Source organism: Lytechinus variegatus, chromosome 11, assembly GCF_018143015.1.
Source record: "Lytechinus variegatus isolate NC3 chromosome 11, Lvar_3.0, whole genome shotgun sequence".
Classification (NCBI taxonomy): domain Eukaryota; kingdom Metazoa; phylum Echinodermata; class Echinoidea; order Temnopleuroida; family Toxopneustidae; genus Lytechinus; species Lytechinus variegatus.
The window spans coordinates 26,956,039-26,968,710 of record NC_054750.1 but is presented as its reverse complement, the minus strand read 5'-3'; the positions used below and the strand labels follow the sequence as shown (position 1 = coordinate 26,968,710).

Here is a 12,672-nt window from a genome sequence, read left to right as displayed (position 1 = left end):
ACTATCCCTCACCCTCCCTTTGTTTCTATCTCTCTGTATCTTTCTCTGTGTCTCTCTCTATCCCTCTGTTGCTATTTATCTATTTGTTATTAATACCTATCTCTCTATCACTCTCTTTCTCCCCTCCCTCCCTTTCTATCTCTCTGTTTCCCTTTGTCCCTCTGTCTAGATCTATGTCTGCCTCTGTCTGTCTGTCTGCGTCTGTCTGTGTCTCTCTAGCTATGTTTATATCCATACACGTCCATACACGTCAACCACTCTTTTACACACACACCCTCTCTCTCTCTTGCTCTCTCTCATGCCTTCCTTCACCAACACATTTTTCATTTCTTTCTGTCCATTTGCACATGATCGCCTCTCTTCCCCCGTCTCCCTGTTCTAAATTCCCACCCTCACCCAATGCCCCACAGGAAACAATTGGCTGGTATTGGATCCTGGCGATCTGCAGACTCACCGCCTGCTCCGACCAACATGGAAAGGACAACCAAGTTCACGGGATATATCGCACATTCAAGAGCGCGCTGCCAACCGGTAAATCATGACACAAAGCACTGACCCAAATACTCTATACCAGCCCCCCCCCCCAGTTTGCTGTGCAAACCCTTCACTCGAGTAAAGGGTCTGAATGTGCAGCCTACTCATGCCTTGTATACTGAAGGCCCTCTCGCTCTGAATTGACACAGCAGATAGATATTATATATGTTTTGTATATGCTAGTCTGTGTGTGGAGACACACTTGTTTCAATCAGGGTCTGTGCCTGCAGACTAAGCCCCCCAACCCCCACCCTCCCGCAAAGTATTTCTCTACATGCATCTAACAAAAGTTACACCATCTTATCTTTGACCCTATTCATTTTCTTCTCCCTTTTCATTTTATAGCCTAGATATTGTGCATTTACAGAATAAAAGAGAGAGAAAGAAAGTGCCTTTCAGTCTGTTTTGTTTGTCAATTTAAAATGAACATTGTTCAGCTTCGATGCATCAAGCCTGAAAAACGTATTCATGACATCATGTCACACAGGGCTGAATAAGGTTTTATGGCATTATGTTACACAAAGCCTGAATAAGATTGCTAATGATAAAACATGCCTTTGGTCATCTGAAGATAGTCAGGGAGGCAGTCGATCCAACCGAGTAATGGAACAATCCTTTATCAATATAGATTTTATGCATTGACGTTACCATGCCTCTGAGAACTCCATTTACACATAATCCTATATCCTCTGAGGGAGGGCGCTATGACATTGGGTGATTTCAAGTTCGGTGTTGGCCTTGGTGTTGGTGTTGAAATTTGGATTGTTTCCCCTTGCTCCAAAACTTATTCATCGTTTGTAAAACTGATCCAAATTATTGATATCTCAACAACTAGTGATTGACTTTTCGGGACCATCTTCATTTGATGTTTTTTGCGTTATAATCGTGTAAAAATTGACCTAACACCAACACCAAAAGGTCAACACTGAACTTGAAATCACCCATTATGACATCATCCATAATGTCCATAGATAGTGTGCTAAGGGAAAAGGACACTTACCAACGTTCTCTTCCTCATCAATGAATGGCTGATCATCTTCAAGGGTGTTGGCCAGGAGGAAAGCACTCTCTTCCAGTGATGTGATGAGGGAGGATGCTGTCTCTGTCTGGACCTCCTTGGAGAGATCGTCCCAGGAATCTAGGTTGGTGTCTTCCAGGATGGTGCTTCCAACTTTTAAATAATTCTGAAATAGGACAGAATTACATTGAATTTTTACTTTTATTAACACATTCATTCATCAACCCTTTTCTCTTACTATACCGTTTACAGGATTTCGATTCTCACGATAGATGAATCATGGTTGCATCGCATTTCGTCTCCTTAGATTTAAACAATAATTTTCTGCTTTTCATACAGCGCTTGGAACATCTTATCTAAGCACTTTAAAGATATCTAATTACATTGGAGTTCATATCCTACTGAGTTCCCATTTAACAGCTGGATGGAGAGTGGAAAACATCTACAGGCAAGTGTCTTGGCCAGGAACATTGATAAGCACCTGGTGAGATTTGAACCCATAACCCTTAGATTGAGTGTCAGCTGCACAAAACCACTACACCTCAACATTCTGACATACCATTGTGACTTCTTTGGTCTTCTCATTCTTCTCAGCGACTGTGGCATTCTCCAGTTCCTTGTCAAGGTTCTCCAACGATGTCGTCAAGATTGCGGTTGCTGCGACGATGTCCCCACCATACAGCTCCTCGCCTTCGTCAATGGTCTCGACAAGATCTTGAGAGATAGTTGCAACCGATGCTCCGTTCTCCAACTATATATTATTGTTGGGAGAGAAAATAATTAAATAAATATCAAATTGGCTAGCATGACATCATAGGCCTATGCTCCAAACATGGTATTACATGAACAGAATCGCAGCAATTGCCCCCACCTCATCCCCCCACTGTCCAAGATTAAATGAATCGTCCATTCAGCTTACTTACTAACTTACTTCTAGGATACTGCCAAACTCCCCTAAAAGGGGTCAAACAGGCAGAGGTAGGGTGCGCTGATGGTTGTTACGCAGAGGTAAGAGGCATTGCTTAGTATTGATTTTGGTTTAAGTGCTTCTGAATTGTTACTTTGAATATTTCTTTGTCGATAATTGATTTCATTGGGTTTGGTAAGTTGTTCCAGTCAACAGCAGAACGTGGTATGAAAGAAAACTTACAACAGTTTTTGTTTGTTGCAATGAGAAAAAAACTATTAGTAGTTGAATTGTTAGGCAAGTTCCTTTGGGCCGGGCGCAGAGTAGATCGCACTGGCACGGTGATCTGGCCTGTGAGTGCCTGCCGGAAGATTGAGTCGATATGATTTTTGTCTCTGTTGAAGAGACTATATTTTGAGTGTCTTCTTCATATCTGTTACAGTACTTTTTCTTTTGTACTTTCCGGTGATAATGTGAAAGGTGGTCATATGTGACTTTGAATAAAAAATATGTAGGTTGGGATTAAGATTACATTCCGAGATATACATACCTGGTCTGAAATATTCTTTAGTTTGAGTGAGATACAGTCACTCAGGTCTGGACCAGACTCTGGTGTCCACCGTGCTGGGGAACCATCACACCTCCACATAGCTTGACCTGAAAATATACAAAATCAAATAAATTATTATCTTGTCAAATACATGGAAGCATTCTTTCATAAATTTAGAACAATACTGGAACATAAGATAATAATTCCTTTAAAAATGAATCATCTTTCAATTGATAAAATTATAGACAATTGTGAAAATACAAAACATGTTAGCACAAAATATCTGATATAGCAAACATATAGTCTATTTCATTCTATACAAACCATATATCATTAAAGGTTCAACAAACATTATCAGTAAAATTTACGTAAAAGAAATATAATAGCTAATACATGAAGAAGCATTTTCTTTCTCTTTTCCAACAAAAGTGCAGAGTAATAAAAAGAGGAAAACAACAAATGCTCATATCTCAAGAAAGATCCCAAACATAGTTCTGATTTCACTACGAGGTGCTGAAAATATGCTCTAAATAGAAAATCTCATTACGATCATCTTAAATCGGTATGCAGACATATTCAATTTCCATTCCAATTTCTGGGTAATTTTGAAGCATTTGATCGATCGATGCAAAAACCCCAAAAGAAGCCTTGGAGATATTGGTTTATCTCCCTCAACCATGCAACTCATAAACTCATGAGAAAGGTTTCACAAAGTCTAGTGTCAGTGACTTTTATCAATAAAATTGCTTTCAGCCAATCAGATGTGAATATTTCAGTAGCTTATCACAGTTTTAGGTTAAAATCAGTAACACGAGGCTTCACGAAATGTTCCCTCTTGACACTCCTGCTTCAAGCATGATTTGACGAGATGTGATTGAAAAGATTGAACCCCAAATAGGCGCTTCATACAAGATAATATATTACAGGGGACAAAATGATAACATGACCTATATCAGAGCTTCTTAGCAAGAAACTAAAAAGCACATTCAAAGCCATGGAAGTGCAACAGACACAAATCGCTTGTGAACATGATATATCGTTTCTCTATCCACCAGGCGCACTCACATTACTCCTATTTTAAGATCCTTACATTGGCTCCCTGTAAAACAGCGTATTATGTTCAAGATTTTGTTGTTAACTTTCCATTGTGTTCATGGCTCATCTCCCCAGTACCTTATTTCACTGATCAAAAGTTATACCCCTTCAAGATCCTTACGTTCCTCCCTTTCCAATACTCTTGTTACCCCCAAAGTTTCCAAAACTTGGGTGAAAGATCATTTGTTTACTCATCCTCGAAACTATGGAACAGCCTCCCTCATAACATCAAACAGTGCTTGACTTCTGAAACTTTCAAAAATTACCTCAAAACATTTCTGTTCAATTCTTCTTAATTTCTTTTATAATTTCCTAAAAAGCGCCTTGAGCACTCTACAGAGTGGATTTGGCACGATATAAGTCTTAATTATTATTACTATTATTATTATTTTATAAACTAAGTATTGATAAAAAATGTTCACACTGTCCTGAACATTATGAGAACATATTTTGTATTAATCTAATATCATCAAATATTTATTTTTAAAGATCCCTTTACCTCCCTCTCCCCTCACTCTTTAAAACTTCTATCAGACTGAGACATACACTTCAACCAAACTTATCAAATAACTTCGAATTATCAAATTAATATATATTTTACAATGAATATAAGAATACTTGAATGCAATATATCTAATAAGAAAAAGAGGAAGCTTAATTGGAACATATCTTAACATGATGCAAAGCCATGGAAGTGCAACAGACACAAATCGCTTGTGAACATGATATACTGTGACAATAAAGATTGTCACATCTATTTCCATTTGATGTTTATTCTCAAATTTTCAATTGGCATTTTCAGTACTACACATATATCCTGTGTATGACTTAATATGTAATCATACATACATGCATGTGTACAAACAACGGAAACCATATTTTGTGACGTTATTCCTTGAATTTTTTTTTGGAAATCTCAAAACATTTTTTTATATATCTATAACTGAATCTGAGGACATGAAATATCTCCAAGTTTGAAAACAAAAATGGACAAGTTTTTAGTTTATTTAAAAATAGTTTTTATATACCTATAATAACTGAATCTGAGGACCTGAAATATCTCCAGGTTTCAAAATAAAAATGGACAAGTGGTTTGAAACTTGACAGACTTCCCATAATTCAATATGTGTCTCGATATACCGCAATCTTAGAAAAACAGAGGCACTAACGTATCCCCGTTCCTGACGAACAAGACAAGTTTGGCGTCATTCCAAAAGTCAATCTTTCAATCTCTCTGTTAGCACTCTTCCTCTTTCAATATATACTATTCCATCGGCAATCCTCTCCTTAATTTTCTCACTTGGAATATTTACTTATAACGTTTTCTTCGTATTTTTTGTTATGATCCTTTTTGTAAACAGTTACATATTTCAGTCTTTGGACTGCTTGTGATTGTATATTGTATATTTTGATGGTTTTATTGCAATAAAATCCAATTATATATTATACATATATTTTAACTTTTTAGTCTTTGAAAATCCTGTCTTCATTTCCGTTCTATCTATCAATTCTCTCAGTTAGCCTATCAATCACGCTTTTCTTTCCGTCAATTCATCTTTCTCAATCATTCTATCAATTAAGTCTTCAAAATCAATTTCATCATGATCAACTAAATTCCTTTATTCTTTACATCTTTCTTTTACTTCTTTCTATTTTTTCAATATCAGGATACATTTAATTGACACCTTTTCTGACCTAGAATCATGTCTTCAAAGACGTTTAGATAAAATTTTTAACCATATCAACTTCTCTTCATTGTCTCCTATCGAGTAAATGCTACCCTTTTTATATTTCTATTCTATACATCTGCATCTCCCTTTGTCTGTCTGTCTCTATGTATTTCTGTCAGTCTGTCTCTGTGTATTTCTCTTTCTTTGTCTCTGTCTATCTGTCTGCCTCTCTCTCTCATTGTTTCTCTGTCTCTGTATGTCTCTCTCAAAATCAGTCTCTCCCTCTTTCTTTGCCAATCTCCCGCTCTCTATCAGTCTCTCTCTTTCCGTTTCTATTTCTCTCTATATCTGTATGTCTGTTTCTATCCACTCATGTTCCTCCCATTAATGTTCATAATGGTTTTAGAAAGTAAACAAACTCTATACCTCGTAATCCCAAACCTACGACAGTTGAATCAACTAAGGGTGTGTTTATGCTTCCATTGCGAGGACAGAATCAGCGATTTCAAACGTCGATTCAAAACGCTGATTGTAAACGTGGTTCTGGGAGTGCTGTTTATGCTTAACTTTTCAGAGCAAATCATGATCTCCCGCTGGTTTCGTATCGTAAAGCGAGATCAACTTGGGCGCGCCTTTTTTCGAAAGTTTTTGTTCCGATTGTTGTTTTTACGTAGAGATAACATGGAGCAATACGACTGTATTTGCTCACGGATTTTCATCTCACTGGAAGCATGTACCAAATGACGTCATTTAAACACGTTTACGATCGTGGTTCTGTTTATACTCCCCCAGAAAGCCTGATTCTGGTCAAACAACGTTTACAAACGCACCTTTTTGTGAGTTTACGATCTGCGTTTTGAAACAGCGTTTAAATGAAAGTAAGCATGGACGCAACCGTCTTTGGGACTTATCACGTTTGGAAACGCTTATTCTGGCCTGAAAAGTGGAAGCATAAACACGGTCTTACTCAAATAGCTAGATCCAACAGCAATGCAATGCTGTGAGAAGAGAGAAAACTTGATCAGAGAGCGATTGGAATCTCACGTCAGGTTTACCAGGTGTGTGACTCACATCCTAATAGGGGGGTGAACTGAGGAGGTAACTAACGCATCACAGGGGTGATCGCTTCCCCCCATCAGTAGCACACTGCTAGCTCGTGGTATATAACGCATCATCGTTTCCCCCATTCAGTAGCCCACAGCTAGCTCCTGGGAACTAACGCATCACGGGGGTGACTGTTTCCCCCCATCAGTAGCTCATAGCTAGCTCCTGGTAACTAACGCATCATCGTTTCCCCCATTCAGTCGCCCATAGCTAGCTCCTGATAACTAACGCATCACACGGGTGATCGTTTCCCCCCATCGGTAGCCCACAGTTAGCTCATGGGAAGTAACGCATCACAGGGGTGATCGTTTCCCCCCCTTCAGTAGCCCATAGCTAGCTCCTGGTAACTAACGCATCATGGGGGTGATCGTTTCCCCCCCTTCAGTAGCCCATAGCTAGCTCCTGGTAACTAACGCATCATGGGGGTGATCGTTTCCCCCCCTTCAGTAGCCCATAGCTAGCTCCTGGAACTAACGCATCACGGGGGTGACTGTTTCCCCCATTCAGTAGCCCATAGCTAGCTCCTGGTAACTAACGCATCACGGGGGTGACTGTTTCCCCCCTTCAGTAGCCCATAGCTAGCTCCTGGTAACTAACGCATCACGGGGGTGACCGTTTCCCCCCTTCAGTAGCCCATAGCTAGCTCCTGGTAACTAACGCATCACAGGGGTTACCATGTCCCCCTTCAATAGCCTATACTGATAAGTAATAACTAATAAAAATATGAAAAGATTCTTTCAAACAGCATACAATGCGTGATAGAGTGTGACCAATTTTCAATCAGCTGGTTTCCGTACAAAAGACAGATTGTAATTAAATGTTGATTCTGAAGAAAAAAAAGCTACAATTTTCGGTACAAACAAAATATGATTTAGGTTAACTTTTCCATCAATATAATAACTAGCACTTAGTACGCTCTCCATAGTTAACTATATCACAGCGTTTACAAACGAGTTGTGCATGAATTGTGCAAACGAGCATTTCTGATTGGGCTAAATCCTGAAATAGCGAGCGGAGAGAAGCAACTTCATTCTGACAAAGACGCCCGTATTGTATGCAACAAACCTAATTAGGGTCTCATATGATCCTGATTTGGAAATTCACATTAAAGTTACTAATAAAGAACATGGTCAAGAAATTGCCAAAATTAATTGTAAATTTGAAGCGGATGATGAGAGATAGTAAGGAACAAACCACAAACCTCAAGAGAAAACATTTAATTGATAGGCTGATGCAATGTCTTCAGGGCCCCATCTTACAAAGAGTTACGATTGATCCAATCAATCGTAACTCTATGGAAATTCATCAGTGTCATAATTTTTTCTTCAAGTTTGCAAAACTCCCTTTGCAAAGAAAGGAGAACACACCAAATTGTCAAGAAATCAATGAATTTATGGATATAAATTCATATCTAGAATTTTTTGGAACAAACATGCATTTTATATGTTGATTTTGCTGGCCTTCCATAGTCGCGATTGATCGGATCAATCGAGACTCTTTAGACAGGCCCCCGGTTTAAATCATACATGTATTCGCACTCAGGAAACAATTTTTTAACTGTTATAATAATATAGAAAACAGAGATTTTTTGTTAAATTGCTCTAGTCATTGTAATATCAATAATGACAGTGACATTAAATCAAGATCAAGTTAAAATCATGTCGACGATGATGATAATTTTGATAATTTTTCATCCGTATCAGGAACCACGATGTAAAACAGCTATTGCTGATCAGGTTTTCATCCTGTATGAATTTATTCAAATAAATTAATGAATAAATGATCGCTGAAGTAATACCCAATTCATGCACAAATACCACCAGACAAATAAGAGAATAAAAACATTCAAAAGATAATAATTAATATATTAATGACATGTATGAATGAATTTCTTGGATAAAAACATATTTCTAGACAATATTTCAACAATTTTTAAAGTTTTCATTAGTCTATCCATCACTCTGAATGATCTTTTTTTAAATGGGGACATTTTTTTCTGAATGCTTCCTTATCTATTGACTGAGTAATGGAAATGAAGGCCGCTTTAATTCCCCAACAGGAATTCAAAAGTCAATCACAAATTAAAGCAGGCTAAACCCAAAGTAAGTTAGGAGTCATTAATAGAGTCTGGAGTCTAGACGATATATTCAGGATGTGCGGTATCTTTTAATGAAGGAATCCCTTAGACAGTAAATCGCACATTTCTTCTTCTTTTTTACATACTTTTTTCATCTTCGCAAGATTTACAAAATTACTATCATTTTTTTAAACCAAAAGTCTGTTCTTCTTGGCATTTTGAAGAACACTCATGTCATTGTAGAAAAGTCTCAAATAATTCTCTCTACATAAGGTCACCTTCAGTAGACCCTTCTGAGAACATTATAAAAATACAAAAGAAAAGTGGGATTAAATTTACTTGGATGAACAGGGAAGAATTACTCTCTTAAGGGTTTAATGGATTTCAATCTGTTCGGACAATTAAGTCTATTGAATATTGTTTACTCTGGGTCTAAATCTGAGATTTTCTACAAGACTGGAGATGAGGTAATAAACAATATATCTTCTTCTTGCAACCTCAACACATAGGCCTGTATTCTGAAGTCAGGTTTAACCTGGACCATGGTCTCAATTTGTACTAAAATTATGGGAAGCCAAAAGTGTCAAAATTTTTATTAAGTTGTATGTTTCTTATGTTTACTGTGCTCTTTCCTGATTCATCGATGGTGAAGACAATCATCTATTTATACTTCCTAGACAACTAGGAATGATTTGAGAGCCAAATGAGCTGAAATATGATATCTCTACTGTTGGTGATTTATGTAACAATTGGCTTTCCATACTTAAACTACAACTTTAAACTTAAGTTTATTGACCCAACTTCGGGCCGTAGTCTGTGTATATATAAGAAGTATATTGTAGAAAGTTCCCTCGTATGAGCTAGACATGTTTCGGTGGTTGGGGAATGATTTCATTCTTATGAAATCACGAGGATGGTAAGATTACTCAAATCCTTCAGGAGAAATCTTCATGAAACCGGAGTATCCGGGAGCCATGAAACGGCTTGAGACTCTTTGATGAATTTCAGTTCAGTTCGTTGACTGGTTTATTTTATTTTCTCAAGGTGAAGCCCCCTCTTTGTTCTCTTCCTCTCAACAAGCGACTGACCGCTGGCTCTGATTGCACTTATTCAAGCCTATGACTGTTACAAATCTTGATTTAATTTCCCTTTTCACCTTTTCCGACAGATGAGCAATGTCAAAATGGCAATACTAATTTTTAAAAGAATGTTAAACCAGGGATATGCAACAACTTTTTGTCCTTTCATACGTGCCCAGTTCGGGGGACCTTTGCATAACACTTGTTATAATCAACGTTTATCAAAATGCTTTCATTTTTTCAGCAAGTGGAGTGCCTTTGGCAGTCTCGCCTGCATTACGTCGCGATTCAGTTTAAAGCTACTAAAATCATTTGACTTAATTGGCTGATATCAATCTTGTTATAGAAAATACTATGCATTTGTGATCATAACAGGTCTTTATGAAAAGGAGACCCAATTCTCTGATCCCTCACATCATATACATTTTCCATTCATTCTCCCATTCAATTCAGCTTTTCTTATCATCAATAATGGATTGAATTTCTATTTTTACATCTCGATGGTAGAAATCCCTTTAAATCCACATCTGGATGCTGTAATGAGTCATATTAGATGCTACCTTCTGATAAGGTATATTGGTCATTTTTCCTCTTTCGGGGCAAAAAGAATTAGAATAAGAATGATCTTATCCCTACCCACATAAGGGGTCGACCATCACCTGCAAAAAAAAAACACTGCAAATTGATGCCAATAACTGAACAGCAGGAAAGAGTGTTTTATCAACAACAATTTTGACTAAATTCGGTCAATTCTTGGCAGCTCATGTTTGCCGGATTTTGGCTCTTCTTTGGCTCTTAGTCTTTGCACGATGGTTTGCTGATAGGTGATGATATGATGATGAACGAGTGTGTCATGAGAACGAGTCGAACCTAACTGACAAGTCAGTAATACCTAAGTCACCCTACTATATGGGGCGTGTGCTTTTTGAAAAGAATTGAGTTTTAATACCCAAAATCAATGATTTTTTGTTTTAGATAATAAATAATATAGGATTTGTATAGCGCACATATCCACCTTGCTAGGTGCTCAAGGCACTCCTATATTACCCTGGCTAAGCTAGTCTACCGATTCTGGTGCGCATAGCTTTTTGAGGAATTACTTCCTGCCGGTACCTTTCAGCACTGTGTGGATAAATTTCTTGCCGAAGGAAAAAATGCCATGGCTAGGATTTGAACCCATGACCCTCTGTTTGAAAGGCAAGAGTCATAACCACTAGACCACGATGTGTGTGAGCTTGTATGATAGTCTGTAAGAATATACTCTGAACTCGGGATTGACTTTAATTGGTCTAAAATTGTGATAGAAATCTGAATGGTACAGGTTCGATTTGTTCCTTCGACTGTCTGGGAATGATAACTAAAATAAGGTTCCTCACATTCTAAAAAATATTGGGTAAAAATGCTCCGTGAGGGTAATTATATGTCCTACCAGCATTGGGCATTTTGGGGGGCATTTTCATTTATCGAGTGTGATGAAAATCTTGCCCATTCTTAAGTAATTGCTGCTTATTTTTTTAACCTTACTGGACAATATGCTTCCCGCATTGGGTATGAATACTGCCCATAAGTGGTTTAGAAACATAATTATATACCCTCATGCTGGTTAAAACTTAACCCAATATTTTTTACAGTGTAGCCATTATAGCATGACGAAAGAGCACAGTGAGCAACAGAAATATATTCTGTTAACGAAATTATGATATTTTAGGCTTCCCTTAGGATAGATTTACAGTAGACGATGGCCTAAGTTCAACAAGAATTCAGAATGCGGGCCTTTGTGTACAAACACCGATGTGGATCCTGTAGAGTTGCCAATTTGGAGATCCCTAGAGGTTTATCTGATTGAGGAGTTATTCAAGTCCAAATGAAAAGATCTTTCATCACTAATGATATGGATCTCTGCAGGTCTTCGTCAATAATTGGCACAATTTGAAGGTTTGGCTGCTCACAAATGAAGTTGCCATGGCAACTGAAAAAGGGTATAGAGTGGAACCTGACATGTTACATGAGGTTGGATGTATGATGATGATGATAATGATGACAATGATGATGAAGAAGATAGAAAATGAAGATAATGATGGTGATGGTGATGATGATGATGATGATGATAATGATGATGATGATGATAACAATAATATTTACAAGGCACCTAATAAAGATGTTTCTAAGCACTCAATTTTCTGATAAAAAACAAGTGTAATCAATACAATCAATAAATGAATAAATTACCAAATCTCACATTAAAATAAACAGAAACAAAACAAAGTGCATCTCCATATAGACCAACCCACAACTAATATACAGAGTAGAAATGTGGAAATATCGAGATATTAAAAAGGTGGGTCTTTAGCAAGTTCTTAAATCGATCGAGGGAGTTGGCATTATGGATTTATGAACAGTATGATGGCAATATATTCGACTGGATTGGGGCAAGAACAGAACAGGCCATGATGGTCAATTTGATTACTATTTTAACACTAGTATCATATAAAATCTTTTGAAATGTATAATTTCCTTTGTGACTGTTATCCAATAACAACATTGATAAGTCTTCTTCTTCATCGTTTTAATCAGTCTATTCAACTATGCTCTGAACTTGTCACAGAAGAAGAAACTAAGCCAAACAATCACACAGTGC

General features: G+C 37.5%; 1 protein-coding gene across 8 annotated transcripts in view; it reads right to left on the bottom strand.

Annotated features, from left to right (window-relative positions):
• The window catches only part of LOC121424355 (adhesion G protein-coupled receptor L2-like), a 98,819-nt gene that overhangs the window by 37,161 nt on the left and 48,986 nt on the right, over positions 1 to 12,672 (bottom strand). For all 8 annotated transcript variants that reach the window (XM_041620006.1, XM_041620007.1, XM_041620005.1 and 5 more), the window contains exons 7-9: positions 3,010 to 3,116; positions 2,112 to 2,303; positions 1,535 to 1,718 (exon numbers count right to left, since the gene is read on the bottom strand). In XM_041620006.1, coding sequence (XP_041475940.1) covers positions 1,535 to 1,718; positions 2,112 to 2,303; positions 3,010 to 3,116 — 483 coding nt within the window. The remainder of the gene's footprint in view (positions 1 to 1,534; positions 1,719 to 2,111; positions 2,304 to 3,009; positions 3,117 to 12,672) is intronic.